The 17,747-nt window shown below is 47.8% G+C and overlaps 1 protein-coding gene across 6 annotated transcripts in view; it reads left to right on the forward strand.

The window, feature by feature from the left end:
* DHRS7B (dehydrogenase/reductase 7B) overlaps nucleotides 1-16,561 on the forward strand; it is a 39,734-nt gene extending 23,173 nt beyond the window's left edge. For 2 of the 6 annotated variants that reach the window (XM_069483182.1, XM_069483181.1), the window contains exons 3-7: nucleotides 4,856-4,962; nucleotides 9,855-10,071; nucleotides 10,571-10,663; nucleotides 14,403-14,555; nucleotides 16,305-16,561. In XM_069483182.1, coding sequence (XP_069339283.1) covers nucleotides 4,856-4,962; nucleotides 9,855-10,071; nucleotides 10,571-10,663; nucleotides 14,403-14,555; nucleotides 16,305-16,510 — 776 coding nt within the window. In that variant the 3' untranslated portion in view covers nucleotides 16,511-16,561. The remainder of the gene's footprint in view (nucleotides 1-4,855; nucleotides 4,963-9,854; nucleotides 10,072-10,570; nucleotides 10,664-14,402; nucleotides 14,556-16,304) is intronic. The other 4 variants (XM_069483183.1, XM_069483184.1, XM_069483186.1 and 1 more) reach the window with 4 other exon arrangements.
* The last annotated feature ends 1,186 nt before the right edge of the window (nucleotides 16,562-17,747 follow it).

Below are 17,747 nucleotides of genomic sequence, written 5' to 3' on the forward strand. Positions count from 1 at the left end.
CCTGCTCCGTGCCCGCCTGTCCTTGGCAGGGTCACGCACAGGAAAAGTGATGCCGCAGCTGTCCCTGAACCAGGTCCTCCAGTCTAGGTCCTTTCCAATTCACCGAACACCTTGAGCTTCTGAGTCTCAGGGATTGTGTGCTGGGCCTGGAGGAGGCCACAACCCAGCCCCCCTGTTCTACTCCTGCAAGCCCACACAGACAGTTGCGGGCTCCGTTGTTTTCCCTCCACACACACACACTGACTCTGGCAGCCCAGATGAAGGATAAATGCAGTCACGTTGCGTGAGCCTCCTGCCCTCCTGCCTCAGCGTCTGCACACACGCCCGCTCCCTATGCCGTCCGCGTTCCAGCTCAAGTCCATGGAAGAAAGCTGAGGAGCTCCCTGGACTGTGGTGAGCCCACCCACTGCTGCGTCTCTTGGTTCGTGATAACATAGTCAGAGCTGACAACATCTGCTAAGTGCGAGGCTCTGGGCCAGGTGCCAAGACAGACAGATGAAAGAGGGAGTCCCTTCCCTCAAGGAGTTCCTAGTCCACGTTCCAAGAAAAAAGGCAAGGACTTAGCACATTGCCATTTCAGTAATGGGTGTTCCCAACCAGGCCTGGTGGGGGGAAGGCACATTTACAAGTGCTGGCTTGTGCTAAGCATTTTTACATGCATTATCTCTCTGAATTCCTACAGTTAAGATTCAGAGAAAGTATGACTTGCCCTAGGACTTTCAGCCAGAAAGTACAAAGCCGAGATCCAAACCCAAGCCTCTTTGACTCCAGAACTCACTGTCATAAAGCCTCACCTTGGGGGGAGATGGCCAGGTAAAAGGAAGGATGGGCATTGAGGAAAGCATTGCAGGTAGGTCCCAGGGCTGGGAGCAGCATGGCTGTCCAAGGAGTTACGAGTGGTTGGGTGTTGCATGAATCCAGTGAGCAGATGGGGCCTTGTCTGTGGAGTATCTGGTTTGCAGTTGGCCGGGGGGAGCCTGAAAGGCTTTGAGGAGTGTGGATTCATTCCCATGCCACTGTGGGTGTGAGCTGAGGTCTCCAGAGTGAGCTGTCACTGGATATTCAGACCTTTGAAAGGACAGCTGCCTGCAGGCCCTTTGCCATCGGTCAGTGCCCTGACCTTACTCAGCTACTATATATAGGGTAGTCAGCAGCCGTTTCTCTTGATCTCAGGGAGAAGCATTTTTTAGAAAGTCCTTGAAGAGTATTTGAGAGGTAGAACCATGAGTTGCAGGTGCCCCAGTACGTGGGTGTTTGAGAAGGACACTGTCCTCCTCATCATTCCGTAGCTCCTCTCCCAGTACCCAACTGTGAAGGGAACAGAAAGTGGCACCGAGATAACCGAACTGTAGAACTAATACGCGATGTCAGGCCTCCCCTGCATTTCAGTCGCTCTGCTTACACTTTGCCCCCTTTAACATCTTAGGGACAAAGGAGGAACAGGTCCTTAACTGGCCATCTCAAGGACAAACACCCACTGCTGCTCCTCCCTGGGAGCAGGAAGAGCCCCGTGTCCCCAGTGGCTCTGCCTGTTGTGCCAGCCACCCTTGAAGGTTTGGGGTTATGTGAGGAGTCTGTATTTCTCCTGTCTTGTCTCCTAAGCTACATGAGCCTGTCCTTTGTAGAACAGTAGGACCACTGACTAAAGGAACAGAATGTTCTGGATGCCTACTTTAGCCAGCCTGAGCCACGTGGTCGTGTAGCCACCTTGACTTGCAGCCCCAGCATGCCTGCAACACTGGAGAATCGTCTGTAGCCCCAGAGAAATGGCACCTTGGAACTGCTTTCCTTTTTCCCTTGAGCCTCCTGCCTCCCTTTGTCAGCTTTTTCAAGAAATGAAAATGAAATCCTTCCAATCTATTGTTTTCATTTCTGTCACTCCCTACACAAGCTTTAATTTCCTCCCTTTTTAGCTTTGCTTCCTAGCAGAATGTAGGCAATCATTTTCCAGAAGCCATTTATATACCAGCATGACTCCCACCTTTGGGTCTGTGTCCACACACTCTGGTGGCACCTCACAAAATGTCCTATGTGACGGTCAGGACAGGACAAAATGGGGTACGGAAGCCAACAGGGCCCAAGGCTCCCAATCAGTGGGAATGGTTTTAGTAAACTGGGCGAGCGGTTCTAGCCTCAGAAATGCTGGCGTCGGGCTTGGAGTGCACCCCCATTTCTGAGAGTCCTTTGCTGTGGCGCTCAGGAGGCCCACTAGGCGGGGGGCAGGCTCTGGGGCCAGCCCACGCCACCCAGGACGGGCAGAAACAGAGGCCACAGCTCTCTGTGGGTTTTTGCCCTTTGTCAGGTAAACCAGTGAACAAACCAACCAAATCTCCTTCAGAGAAGATGGTGCACATCTGAAAAATGTATTGATTTAGTTTACTGAGCACTTCCTTCCAGAAAACTCTGTGGGAAGATGTGCAGAGAGGTGCCTGGGGCGGCAAGTAAAAGCTGTACGAGGAGCTAAATGAGGAGCCATAGAGTGTAAAGAGGGCTTTGCGCCCCGAGACAGCCAGACGTGAAAGAACCGTCTCTCTTTGGCGCCTCGGAACCCAGTGTGCTGAAGCATGCTGGAATTGCTTTTTCTTTTTCCCTTTTTTTCCCCCCAGCCAATCATGTAGGAGGGTTTTTCAGAGGTGAAAACAATTTTGTCTTCCCAAAAGACAAACCCTCCACTTTGCTTTATGAGGCAGATAGCAAGATGCTGGCATTTCTTCCCCTCTCCTGTTTCAAACCATTCTAGCTTTAAGGAAGTTGGATACCTCTCTGAGGGAGGGGCTGTTCATACCCAGATACAGTGCCTGAGCTCTCTGACCTTCTTCCCTCCCAGCCGAGGAGGTGACAGCCGTGGTCCTTTGATGCATCGCTGCGCTGTTTTTATCTGCAGCACTCTCCGAGTGTCTCCCAGGGGTGGAACTGCCCTGCAAGGGCAGGCCTGTCCTTTCTGTGGACCAGGGGACTAGGATGCTGCTCGACCAACCTAGGCCTCTGAGATTTGGTCTGGGACCACGTGGGTGGCTCACTGGTTGTGTCGTGGCCAGCCAAGGGCCGAGGTGTCCTGTGCAGATCAGCTCATGGGCATTTGAGGGAGACTAGATCTCACCTGAGGACAGGCAGTGTCTCTTCAAACCCACAAATTTCAGTTCTCAGCATGAGTCAGTTTTTAGAACAAGGCAGCTCAGAAATACAAAAACAGTGAACACTTCTGTAGTGCTTTTAATCTGCCAAGCACTATAGTAAGTGATTGCCTGCTGTAACTCATTCAAACCCCACAGTCTCCCCTGAATTGGGCACTATCTGTGTCTTAAAGAGGAAAGAGAAACAAAGAGGTTCTCACTTACCAGAAATCACAGAGCCAGTAAGTGTTGGAAGTCGGAGTTGAACACAGAAGTCTAGGTCCAGTCCATTCTCTTGACCCCTGGGTTGTGCTGCTTGTCATCAGCTGTACATTTTTAGGGCACTGGACATTTAGGGAGGGCGTGTGAGGGGGAGGGTAAGCAAGAAGTAAGAGATGTCACCTCCTGCCCCCTCTCCCCGAATAGGTTATCCCCCTCTTGCTGCAGGTAGTATTTTCTCTGCCCCACCCCCTTCGCCACAGGGGATTTACATGTGACTCTTGTGGGCACTAGTCCTAAGGATGCTGCCTCAACCAAGGCTGATCACGCCTTCCCTGGCCTTGTGACACCAGAAGAGGAGGGGACAAGACAAAGACTCCTCTCCTGTGCGGCAGGGGGGCTGCGTGGATGTGAGCCCAGAGCTGCCTACAGTTCCCATCTCAGGGAGAAGCCGGGCCAGGGCGAGGACACAGAGCGCCCCGGGCAGTCAGCACTGCAGTCCCTCCCAAGTCTTGGCCATTCGTCTCCTGCTCCTCATTCTTGAGCTTCCCCGGAATCCCTCTAATAAATTCTCTTTTTGCTTTGCCCCAGTGTGAGTTGAGTTTCTGTTTCTTGCCACTAAAAGAATAGAGGAATAGCAGTACTCAACTCACTCTGGACTCTCTCCCTGCTGTGGTCGCAGTTGAAGTCCTCAGTTGTCACCTGGAATACTGGAGCGGGGTCAGTGGAGCCTGGGCTCCTCCAGTCCCTCTCCCTGCCGCCCAGCAGGAGTGCGCTATGATCCTGTGCTGCCGTAGGCGCGTACAGGGCGCGCCTGCGCTCAGTAAATCCAGTGTGTCCCCTGCTGCCTGAAGCCCTCCCCAGGCCCAGTGAGGCTACTCGGCCCTTTACTTGCTGCCCCAGCTTCATCTGTCCGGGGTCGTCAGGCTTTTAGCTCCCTCTGCTCCCTCTGCCTCGAGCACTCTGGGAAACAGCTTGTCAGACTTCAGGATTCCTGGGGAGGGCCACCCCACCCTATGCCCTCTGTTTTTCTACAGACCCATGTAACTACTCCCAGTAGACCTGTGTTGCTTGCCTTTGAATGACTTGGGAAACAGCCTGGGTAGTGCTAGAACACAGCATTGGTAGACCACAGTATCATAATAGCTGGCCCTGCCTGTCCTAGCCAATTAGGTTAGATTTCCTGCCTGATGGACTTTGCTGAGCTTCCTCAGCTGTAAAAATGGGGCCGGTGCTCCCAGGGTGGCTATCGGAGCATTATGGAAAGTTCGAGCATAGTACTTAATAAATCTGTCCACTCTCCCTGGCTCTTTGTCCCATGGATGTCTGTAGCACCACTGAACATGAGCTCTACGTTGGGCCCCACCTCCTAGCTCTATGCTGGTCTGTAGCAGGGGCAACACATTTATGTCAAGCCTATGAAGAAGCAAACAGGCAACACTGGGTGAATCTGAACAGAACTGCATTGAGGAAGAATGGCGTCGGATCTCCTCCGCTCTCAAGGTTCTTTTCTCTTCCCCTAGAATGCGCAAAAGTCTTCTATGCCGCGGGTGCTAAGCTGGTGCTCTGTGGCCGGAATGGGGAGGCCCTAGAAGAGCTTACCAGAGAACTCACCACTTCTGCCACCAAGGTAAGCCCAGGGGCATGTTTTCCGTGGGAAAGGGGTGCAGTCTATCTTTCCAGGTAGGCACCTGGGGAGATAGTGGCCTACTCCTGGCCTCCTGGGTTGCAGGACGGCCATGTGGCACGCTGTCCATGGGAAGGCAGCAGGTCTCCACAGCAAACTGGGCCCCTGCCTGAGGACGGAGAACTGTCCTGTGGTTTACGTCCTGACACCACCACTTCCTGGCGCTGTGAGTTTAGGAAGTTCCCTCTGTGGAGATTGCGCTCCCTCTTCCTCTTCCCTGGCTAAGCTCTGCTCATTGGGTGGGAGTGGGGTTTGGCGATGTCTTTTAAATGTTTAAGTGTCATAAAAGATACATAATATTTACCATTTTAACCATTTGTAAGTGTACAATTTAGTGGTGTCAAATGCATCAACAATGTGTGCAACTATTACCACTATACCCAAACTTCTCTACCCAAAACTTTTTCAACATCCCCAACAAAAATTCTGTACTCATTAAACAATAACTTCCTTTCCCCCTTCTTCTCAGTCCCTGGAAACCTCTCTTCCACTTTCTGTCCTTATGAATTTGCCTACTCTGGGTGCCTCATGCAAGGGGCATCATACAATACTTGCCCTTCTGTGTCTGGCTCATTTCATTTAGCTTAACGTCTTCAAGACTCAAGCATGAATCAGAATTTCCTTCCTTTTTAAGGCTGAATAATATTTCATTGTATGTATATACTACGTTTTATTTATTCATTCCTCAGTCAGTGGACAACTTGGGTTGTTTCCACCTTTTGGCTGCTGGGAACACTGACGCACAAGCATGCGTTTGCATCCCTGCCTCAGTGCTTTCGGATGTACGCCTAGGAGTGGAATTGCTAGGTGACTGCTAGTTCCGTGTTTAACCTTTTCAGGAATTGCCAAAGTGTTTCCCACAGCAGCTGTACCATTTTACATTCCCACCAGCAGTGGAGTGTTCCGGTTTCTCCACATCATCCCCAACACTTGCTAATTTTTGAGTTTGGTTTTTTCAAATTATACCCATCTTAGGAGGTGTGAAGTGATATTTCATTGTGGTTTTGATTTGCATCTGTTTACAAATAATGTTGAACATCTTTTCATGTGCTTCTTGGCCATTTATAGATCTTTGGAGAAATGTCTATTCAAGTCCTTTGCCCATTTTCTAATCAGGTTGTTTTTTGTTGTTGAGTTTAGGAGTTCTTTATGTATTCTGGATATTAATCCCTTATCAGATATATGATTTGCAAATATTTTCTCCCATTCAGTAGATCGTCTTTTCATTTTCTTGATAGTACCCTTTGACACACTTAAAAGTCTTAAATTTATCTGTTTTTTCTTTTGTTCGCCAGTGCTTTTGGTGTCATATCCATGAGGTTCTTGCCAAATTCAGTGTCATGAAGATTTTTCTCCAGTGTTTTCTTCTATGAGTTTTATACTTTCAACCCTTACATTTAGATCATTAATCTATTTAATACAATTTTTATATGTGGTATTAGATAAGATCTCAACTTCAGTTATCTAGTTTTCCCAGCACCATTTGTTGAAGACTGTCCTTTCCTCATTGAATGAGCACAAATCCATTGGTTGTATATTTGAAGGGTTTATTTCTGGGCTCTTTATTCAGTTGGTCTCTAAGTCTGTCTTATATCAATACCAACTATATACTGTTTTAATTACTTGGGGTTTGTAGTAAGTTTCAAAGTCAGGAAGTATGAGTCCTCGATGTTCTTTTTCAGGATTGTTTTGGCTATTCAGGGCCCAATGCAATGCCATATGAATTTTAAGATTTTTTTTTTTCTATTTTTGCAAAAAATACCATTGGGATTTTGCTATGGGAATAGCATTGAACCTATAGATTGCTTTGGGTAGTACTATCAACTGACAATATGATCTTCCAATCCATGAACATGGGATTTCCATGTATTTGTATCTTTAGTTTCTCTCTCTCTCTCTCTTTTTTTTTTTTTTTTTTTTTTACCTCCCTGCCTCCCTTCTTTAATTTCTATCAGCAACATTCTGTAGTCTTCAATGTACAAATCTTTCATCTCCTTGGTTAGATTTATTCCTAAGTCTATTTGTCTTGGTCTGTTTTGTGCTGTTATAACAGAATACCACAGGGGTAATTTTTAAAGAAATCTATTTCTCACAGTCTGGAGGCTGGGAAGTCCAAGATCCAGGTGCCTATAACTGGTGAAGGCCTTCTTGCTGTGTCATAGCATGACAGAAGTCATCACACAGGCCAGCAAGAGAGAGGGAAGGGGCTGAACTCATCGTTTTATAAGGAAGCCCCTCCCACAGTAATGGCATTAATCCAACCATGAAGTTCCCATTTCTCAACTCTGTTGCATTGGGGATTAAGTTTCCAGCACACGAGTTTTGGGGGATACATTCAAACCGTAGCAGTATTTAATTCTTTTAACTGCTTTTGTAAATAGAATTGCTTTCCTAATTTCCTTTTCAGATTAGATTATTCATTGCTCGTGTATAGAAACACAGCTGATTTTTGTGTGTTGATCTAATACCCTGCATCTTTACTCAGTTAATTAACTCTTAATAGCTTTCTGTGGATTCAGCAGGATTTTCTATATATAGAATTATGTCATCTGCAAACAGTTTTACTTTTTCCTTTCCAATTTGGGTGACTTTTATTTCTTTTTCTTGTCTAATTGTTCTGGTTAGAACTTCTAGTGCAAAGTTGAGTAGTTGTGGTGAGAGGAGGCACCCTTGTCCTGTTCCTGATCTTAGAGGGAAAGCTTTCAGTCTCTCACCGTTTTATGTGGGTTTTTCATAAACAACCTTTGCCATGTTGAAGAATTTCCTATTCCTAGTTTATTGAGTGTTTTTTTAATCATGAAAAGGGTGTTGGATTTTGTCAAATCTCTACTGTGTCAACTGAGACTATCATGTGGTTTTTTCCCTTCTATTAATGTGATGTATTATAATGATTGATTTTCTTATGTTGAACTGTCCTTGCATTCCTGGGATAAATCTCACTTGTTCATGGTGAATAATCCTTTTACTATGTGCTGAATCCAATTTGCTGGTATTTTGTTGAATATTTTTATATCTATGTTCATAAGGGATATTGGTCTATAATTTTCTTGTGATATCTTTATCTGGCTTTGGTATCAAAGTAATGTTGGCTTCATAGAATGAATAAGGAAATGTTTTCTCTCTTCAATTTTTTATAAAAGCACGAGAAGGATTGGTGTTAATTCTTCTTTGTTTTGTAGAATTCAACAGGAAACCATGTAGTCTAGGACTTTTCTTTTTTTTTTTTTTTTTTTTTTTTTTTTTGAGACAGAGTCTCACTCTGTTGCCCAGGCTAGAGTGAGTGCCGTGGCGTCAGCCTAGCTCACAGCAACCTCAAACTCCTGAGCTCAAGCGATCCTCCTGTCTCAGCCTCCCGAGTAGCTGGGACTACAGGCATGTGCCACCATGCCCGGCTAATTTTTTCTATATATATTTTTAGCTGTCCATATAATTTCTTTCTATTTTTTTTTAGTAGAGATGGGGTCTCGCTCTTGCTCAGGCTGGTCTCGAACTCCTGAGCTCAAACGATCCGCCCACCTCGGCCTCCCAGAGTGCTAGGATTACAGGCGTGAGCCACCGCGCCCGGCCCCTAGGACTTTTCTTTATTGGGAGGTTTTTGATTACTGATTCAATCTCTTTACCTGTTCTAGGTCTCCTGAGATTTCCTATTTCTTGAGTCAGTTTAGGTAATTTGTGTGTTTCAAGGGATTTGTCCATTTCTTCTTGATTATCGAACATGTTGGCATATAATTATTCATAGTATTCTCTCTTTTTTTTTTTTTTTTTTTTTTTTTGAGACAGAGTCTCACTCTGTTGCCCAGGCTAGAGTGAGTGCCGTGGCGTCAGCCTAGCTCATAGCAACCTCAAACTCCTGAGCTCAAGCGATCCTCCTGTCTCAGCCTCCCGAGTAGCTGGGACTACAGGCATGCGCCACCATGCCCGGCTAATTTTTTCTATATATATTTTTAGCTGTCCATATAATTTCTTTCTATTTTTTTTTTAGTAGAGGTGGGGTCTCGCTCTTGCTCAGGCTGGTCTCGAACTCCTGAGCTCAAACGATCTGCCCACCTCGGCCTCCCAGAGTGCTAGGATTACAGGCGTGAGCCACCGCGCCCGGCCCATAGTATTCTTTTTTTTTTTTTTTTTTTTTTTTTTTTGAGACAGAGTCTCGCTCTGTTGCCCGGGCTAGAGTGAGTGCCGTGGCGTCAGCTTAGCTCACAGCAACCTCAAACTCCTGGGCTTAAGCGATCCTCCTGCCTCAGCCTCCCGAGTAGCTGGGACTACAGGCATGCGCCACCATGCCCGGCTAATTTTTTGTATATATATATTTTAGTTGTCCATATAATTTCTTTCTATTTTTGGTAGAGACGGGGTCTCGCTCTTGCTCAGGCTGGTCTCGAACTCCTGACCTCGAGCGATCCTCCCGCCTCGGCCTCCCAGAGTGCTAGGATTACAGGCGTGAGCCACCGCGCCCGGCCAGTATTCTCTTATAATCATTTATATCTCTGTAAGTTTGGTATTAATGTCCCCACTTTCATTTCTAATTTTAGTTATTTGTCTTCTCTTTTTTCCTTGTTAGTCTAGCTGATGGTTTCTCAATTTTGTTGATCTTTTCAAAGAACCAACTTTTGGCTTCATTGCTTTTCTCTATTGTTTTCCTATTGTCTGCTTTGTTTATCTCTGGTCTAACTTTATTATTTCCTGCCTCTGTTGGCTTTGGGTTCAGTTTGCTATTCTTTTTGTAGTTCCTTAAAGTGTAAAGGTACATTATTGATTTTAGCCTAAGGGATCTGTGGGACACAGAGCTCACATGGCCTGTCACTCAGGTGTGTTTGGCGGCCATTGTATTTGACCAGGTGCAGACACACAAGCCTTACACAGTGACCTTCGACCTCGCAGACCCTGGGGCCATAGTTGCAGCAGCAGCTGAGATCTTGCAGTGCTTTGGCCACGTGGACATACTTGTCAACAATGCTGGGATCAGCTACCGTGGTGCCATCATGGACACCACACTGGATGTGGACAAGAGGGTCATGGAGACAAACTACTTCGGCCCAGTTGCTCTAACGAAAGGTAACAGTATTGGATTCAAAGAAGAAAGAGCACTCAGCATTGCTTTTGCTTCCCTCAGTTCCTCTTCAGCTAAGTGTTCTGTTTCCATCCTCTGTTTTACTTTGGAGTAGGTGTTGTTACAGTTTGGGTGCTTTTTTATCTGCTTTATAGCTTCAAATCAAGATGTTCTTTCTCAGTGACAGCCTCAATGGATGGCACTGCCTGCATTTCCTTTTCCTGGTGTCTGTAAGCCCTACATAGTGGGGGTAGTTTTATGCATAACCCTGGATGTCACTCCAGGGGAGAGGCTCCCGTAGGGAGAGGGCACGGAGCCGACCGCAGTGACGGGGCTGTGGCCTCCCTCCCAGTTCCCTTCCCCTCCTCTCGTCTGCTGGCCTGTGGGCCCAGGAGGCCGAGAGCGCCAACTCGGCTGCTCCCCGGGGGGGTTTCACGTTTCTCCTTCACTCGGCCTAAATACTGTAAGCGAGGTCATCTGCTGTCTGTGTCTCTGCCTCCACAGCGCTCCTGCCCTCCATGATCGGGAGGCGGCAAGGCCACGTGGTCGCCATCAGCAGCGTCCAGGGCAAAATCAGCGTTCCTTTCCGGTCTGCCTGTGAGTGCTTCCTTCTCCCTTCCCCGGAGTGTTTTCTTTATTGTTTTTTCCTGATTATAAAAATAACACATTGAAGCCCCGCACGCATGGGGCTCACACCTGTAATCTCAGTGCTTTGGGAGGCTGAGTGGGGATGATCACTTGAGCCCAGGAGTTTGAAGTTGCATTGAGCTGTGATGATGCCACTGCACTCTAGCCCGGGCAACAGAGTGAGACCGTGTCTTTTAAATTTAAAAAAAAAAAAAAAAAAAAAGCTGTGCGAGGTAGTGCATGCCTGTAGTCCCACCTCCTTGGGAGGCTGAGGCAGGAGGATCACTTAAGCCTGGGAGTTTGAGATTGCTGTGAGCTATGATCAGGCCATTGTACTCCAGCCTGGGCAATAGAGCAAGACCTTGTCAGCCAATCAATCAATCGATCAATCAAAAATAACACGTTTACTATCCAGAATTCAGACATTGTACAAATACACTATGGAGACTGTGAAGAAACTTCAGACTGTGTTCTCCAGAGCCAATGCCTGGGTTCAAATCCCAGCTCCACTCCTTACCCGCTGTGTGACCTTGGGCAAGTGTCCCCACCTCTCTGTGTCCCACCCTTGTGAGCAAATGGACAGTCCCAGTCTTGGCCCAAGGAGCTGCTGTGAGTGTGGTGCTTGGAGCTGCCCCGGCCACGAAGCACTGCGCACGTGCCAGCCACTCTTACTGTCATCCATTATTAGCATCATCCCACAGATAAAACCATTCCTTTACTTAGGGGCATATGCCTCCAATTTTTTCCTAAATATAATCAAACATATACAAAAGTAAGATCACATTATGCATGCTGCTTTGTGGCTTGCTTATTCCATCTGAAAATAGATCTTTCTGCATCAGCATATATGGATTTCCCTCAGCCTTTTTAGTGGATATATAGTAAGCCGTTCAATAAATGTGGTATAAACTGCTAAATTCAATTCACACGCTCACCTCCATATATGAGAAAGGATATGCCACAATTTAAGATTACATTCATCTGTCTGCCGTCATGTTATACCAACAAGCACACAGAATCTAGGTGATGGTTTGTTCTATTTTAAAAAGTTTTAAGGCCAGGTGTGGTCGCTCACACCTGCAATCCCAGCACTTTGGGAAGCGAAGGTAGGAGGATCCCTTGAGCTCAGGAGTTCAAGACCAGCATAGGTAACATAGGGAGACCACATCTCTACCAAAAAAAAAAAATTTAGCCAGGCATGGTGCGGTACACCTGTAGTCCCAGCTACTTGGGAGCCTGAGGTGGGAGGATCCCTTGAGCCCAGGAGTTTGAGGCTGCACTGAATTATGATGACACCATTGAACTCTAGCCTGGATAACAGAATGAGATCCCCATCTCAAAAAAAAAAAAAAAAAAAAAAGGTTTCAAAGGTAATTTCATAAACTGTTCTAGTAACTCCTTTCTTTGCTTCACCCCCTAAAAGGAAATACTGAGTGTAGCAGCTTCATCTATTGCCACCCTCCTCCAAAGGCCAGACCCAGTCACGCCCAGCCACAGCCTTGTCAGTGCGAGGCAAAAGCTAAGCTGTTTCAGCAAACGTCCGGTTTGATGATACAGTGTAGCCAACGACCTCAACTGAAAGTTTGACAGAAACTTGCTCTTTCTCCCAAGATCTGAATCCCAGCCCTGCCCATTGGTTCTAGTTGTGTGTTCTTGGACGTGCTACTTAACGTTTCTCATACTGTTTCCTTACTAATGAAGCTTGAAAGCATTACACCAGCTTCCGAGGGCTGGTTTAACGATGAAATGAGACAACTAGGATGTCCTTTGTAAGTTGTAAAGTGCTGTATCCATATTTGTTTCTATGGTTGCTTTTTTCTGTTTGGTAACATTTTATGTCACCTCTTGATAGGACAGACATCTAAGGCTGCTCAAATAATCTTGGGAAGAATATTATATATAGAATCACAAATAATAAAGCAAATGAGTTAAAATGTTAATAATAGGTAAATCAGGGTAAAGGATACACAGAGTTCTTTGCACTAAATTATTTCCAAATTTTACTCTGATTTAATCCCACTGATTTTTGTTCTCTGATTGGCCTGCTGACGTAAGGAAGGTGTACGTGCTTGGCCTGGGTCAGCTTTATAATGACCAGACTAAATGCGGCCGTGCCCTGTGGGCAAGGTGGTTAGCGCAGATGAATAGGTCTTCTCATCTAGCAGATGAGGGGGGCAGTGTGTTTATTAGCACTGTGCCTTGCGTAAGTGGGGCCAACCGATACGACAGCAGCAATGAGTTAGGTCAGCACATCCCGGCTGAGAGCCCACGGCCTGGGAGCTCTGGGGAGACTCAGCTGTCAGGGTATGGCTTTCTATTCTGGGGACCCCCAGGATGACCCACTCTTCCCACTCCTTAGGCCTGGGCTGTACCCCTGGAATCACGGCTGACGGAAGCAGTTCTGTGCACTCACCACGGCCCACGCATCCAGACCCCAGCAACTCTGCCCCAACCAAAGGAGCAGGCCCAGCAAGGCACTGCAGCAAGCTCAGACGCTGAGACTTGCTTGCAACATTTCCTTGCCTTTTTTCCTGGGTGACAGATGTCCCTTGTTTCCTAAAGCTAAAATATTTGGGACTCTGAATTGGAGGAAACTGATTTTCTGTGGAGATGCTGATGTGTTTCCTAAGAACGACACTGTAGGGTCCCCGTGTTCCCCTTCAGAGCACCTTTCACTGGGTTGTGCTGCCCTTGCTGAGGAGCAGACATGGTTCCGTTTCTCAGAGGTGGACCAAGCTCTATAGCTCTTCTAGATGAAAGGCTGCCACCTGGAAGTTGGTCCAATGAAATGCTAAAGAAGCCAGGCATGGGTTTCATTCACTCACTCTCAGGCAAGGGTGCTGGCTGGTGGCGTGCTTTGCAGGGGCCAAACCGAAAACAACCCACCAAGATCCACTGGTAGGGCCAGTTCTGCCACCTGGCGACCCCGGGGAGGACCGGGCAGCCAGAGCCACCTGGCAGGTCTGCAGGGCCAGCATGGTGGTGTCCCCTCTGCTGCCAGGTGGAGAAAGCTACTCGCAGGAATGACAGGAACAGTATGAGGTCATTTCTCTAAAAAAAATTTACTTATGTGTAAAATCACCTGTATGTATGTGGGATATATAAAACATAAATCCCAGGGAACTGTTAGCATTGATTACCTCTAGGAATGGAATCGAAGACAGGAGGACTTTCACTTTTTACTTATGTCCTCCTGTACTATTTAAATATTTTATCCAGTAGGCATTAAGCCTTTTTAACTTGGTCTTTTTAACTTTTAACTTGGAATAGTTTCAGACTTAAAGAAAAGTTGCAGGAACAGCACAAACAACTCCCATGTACCCTTCGTGCGGATTCCCCGGCAGTTAACATTTCACCTTATTTGCTTTATCATGTTCTGTGTGTGCGTATTTATGTATATAGTTTATAATTCATTAACATATGTACATGTATATAAACTATATATGTATATCGTTTATAATTTTTTTCCTGAACTATTTGAAAGGAGGCTGGAGACATGATGCTCATTTACTCCCAACTACGTCGGTGTGTTTCCTAAGCACCACGACATAGTGCACGTTTCAAAACCAGGAGGTGAATATTGCTGTAACGCTGTAACCCTAAATTATAAACCAGGTTTTATAAAACCAGCTAGTGGATGGGACTGGATAGGTGGGTGCAGAGCCCACCCCAGGGCGCTCACTCGCCCGCCTCTCCTCCACGTGTGCAGATGCTGCCTCCAAGCACGCAACCCAGGCATTCTTTGACTGTTTGCGCGCAGAGATGGAGCAGTATGAAATCGAGGTGACTGTCATCAGCCCTGGCTACATCCACACCAACCTCTCTCTGAATGCCGTCACTGCTGATGGGTCCAGATATGGAGGTGAGGCCCAGTTTCTCTTTTCTCCTGTGAAAATCTGCTGGTCGGCCACAGTGAGACATACTGCTCTAACCTCAATGATTCTTTGGTCATTTTAATTTGGATATAATTTGTAAAATAAAAAACCTTGACATGGCTGTTAGTTATAGATATGGACTATTGAATAATCTTCATTTACCCCACCATAAACCACTCTTAGCCTGAAAGTCACAGCATTCAGAACAGGACGCCTGTGGGCGGGACCCTGAGGGGCAGAAAGGAAGTCCCCAAGCTGAAATGCCACCAGACTTCCAGGTAAGCCACTCCCAGACCCCAAGGCCCAAGGAGTATTATCGGGATCAGGGTTAAGTGAATTAATCTCGTGGCAGGTATAGGGGCTTGACCTTAAGGGTCTCCACACAGTGGGCTGGAGAAATGACTGACGTCTCGGTTTTTAGATGGGGCCAGGTGTGGCAGGCTCGAAACCTCCAGCGTGCGTCAGGCAGAGCGGGCAGGGAGCTAGCCTGCAGTCAGCGCTCGGCTGAGCGGCTGGCCCAGCATGCAGGCCCCGGCCAGGCAGAGACCAGCTGACCCGGGAGTGCTGGGGCCCCGGGAGCTGGCTCTGTTTTCCCATACTGGGAACGGGGCCTGCCCAGCCCTCAGGTACCATCCTGTTGTGTCCTGTCCCCCTGAATGTGAGCCCTTGGGGTCTGTGCTGCAGCATCTGCCGGGGGCCTCCTGGGCCTGCACCCACACCAGCCAGGCCTAAACCAAGACTGCCCCGCCCGGGTCCCGGTGGCAGCCGCTCTCTCACGCAGCAAGTCTTGTCCTCCCCACAACAGAAACCGGACAGGGGCTTGGGGCCTCCTCCAGCTTCATACCTATTTATACCTATGACATACTGTTTTAAAAATTCTCCCTGCAGCATTTAAAAATAAGTAACAATCAGAAACTTCCTATTCAGTGTTGTGAAAAACACAGAACAGATACTAGCGAGGGAGCTCGGGCAGCCTGGACAACTTAGGACTGGTTTCAAAGGCTCTGAGCCAGTGGCCCCTCTGCTGTGCCTGCCAGCTGGTCCTACTTTGCTGGCAAAATTATCTAGATTACTTGAGAAGGAACTTCGGTTGCTGTTAACCTAACACCTCCTAATCTCTCCCACTGTCCCTTCTAGCACCTAAAACAAACCAAGGATTTCTTCCCGTTCCTCCTCCAGTTCCTACCTGACATTGGGAGCTGGGCCGTCCCTGTCTGCTCCTGCCTCGGTGACCTTGCAGAGCCGTCGCAGGTCATAGTCTTCGCTGCCCCCACCCCCGCCTGGCAGCCCTGGAGCCAAGCTCCCTGAGACAGATTAGACGGCACAGCATCCGTGGTCATTGGCTGATTCCCAAGTCAGGAAGCTCCTCTCCCGCTGCGGTGTGAGTGACTCACTCTTTGAGGAGCCCCCGGCCTCTGCCCTCGTCAGAGACCAGTGGGGAGGATGCTGCTTTGGTTCCACGCGCTGACTGGGGTTCCCAGCCTGCCTGGTGCCCACGTCCCGCCCACATCCCCCTGCCCCCACTGACCACAGCAAGCCGCAGAATGGACCCCCGTTTCCTTGGAGTACAAAACTGTCGGGGATGGTGGCATACAGCTTGCTTTCTGACAGACAGCAGGAGGTGCTTCGAGGTGGGAAGGGCAGCAAGTGACTGATGGCTCACATCAGCTCAGGTCCTCGAGAGAAAGGGACTTCTGCTTCCAAGTTCATGTGTTTCGTTTGCTTGTTTGTTTTAGTTATGGACAAGACCACAGCTCAGGGACGAAGCCCTGTGGAGGTGGCCCGGGATGTTCTTGCTGCCGTGGGGAAGAAGAAGAAGGATGTGATCCTGGCCGACCTGCTGCCTTCCTTGGCCATTTATCTTCGAACTCTGGCTCCTGGGCTCTTCTTCAGCCTTATGGCCTCCAGGGCCAGAAAAGAGCGGAAAGCCAAGAACTCCTAGTGCTACGTCAGAGCCAAAGCTCCGACCAGCCAGCGCCGGGGCAGAGAAGCGACACCTACGGGGCACAACTGCGTTTGTCGAGGTTCGGTGGTTTGTCTCACAAGTGGGAAAGATTCAGGACCGGTCCTTGTGCAGGCCCCTGGCTAGGTCCTTGCTGGCAGAGGGGAGGCAAAAAGCCAACAAGCTGCTTTCCACGGCTGAGGGTAACACTTAAGAAACAAACAGGGAACCTGGGTTTTACCTCCAAAAATATGAAATAAACGGCTTGAACAGTAAGAGTCAGATCCTCAAGGCCTAGAACTACGCATCCTTTGAATTCCAGCCCCACCAACTGCTAGAAATTGTTTCAATCTTGGATCAGAAGACGTGGTATCATCTGGCCCAGCTGTTGTCATATTTGACTTGCAATCCAAGACCACTTACCTAACTCTCTTAGCAGAGAGACCAGCTCCAGAGACTGACTACCTTCTTCAAGGAAAAAGGCTGCAGTTTTAGGAAATCTGTAGTTATATCCATTCCCGGGGTCCTGTGCTATCTTGCTCAACATAAAAAAATGGGCCAGTGGTTGGTCCGAGTGCAGGGGTGTTTACAACTAACTGATCACAACCAGTCACAGATTCCTTTGTTCCTTCTCCACTCCCACTGCTCCACTTGACCAGCCTTTAAAAAAAATTTTTTTAAATAAAAATAAAAAATGGGCCAGTATGTGATGGGTCATTTGGCATGTCCCAAGTGATGCCGGCTTCAGCACCTGATAGGAATTCCCCAGTTTTCCTTGACTCTTGCCACAGCCCTGAAGGATGCCAGGCATGTCTCTCCGCAGAAGAGGAGTTTCCTAAAAAGCAGCCAAAAGGGAGAGGAGACCCTGCGTGGCCCCAGGTTTTCTCTAGAAAATGAACCAGTCGGGAACTGGCCGGGTGGAAGCAGTTCTGCAGCAGCACCGGGGCTCCTGGTGGACGGAAGCCATTTGTTAGCTGTAACCAGCTGGATTGTAGCCAGAGAGAAGGCGGCGTCCACCTTTCTGGTTTATTAAAATACATGATTGAGGCTGAGAGGATCAGCTTCATTTCTAAAGTTTAGGAAGAAAATTTTCCTATTAGTGAAACTAAAAGTTGAAATTGTGGGTCCATTGTAGTCTTCCCCAAGCTGGAATAAAATCTCCTGGCATATCATACTGACATCTTGTACTGTGTCCTCACTCTGGCCCTGTTGGGCTTGTATTTTAAACAACTGCCCC

The sequence above is a fragment of the Eulemur rufifrons genome, chromosome 9, assembly GCF_041146395.1.
Source record: "Eulemur rufifrons isolate Redbay chromosome 9, OSU_ERuf_1, whole genome shotgun sequence".
NCBI lineage: Eukaryota > Metazoa > Chordata > Mammalia > Primates > Lemuridae > Eulemur > Eulemur rufifrons.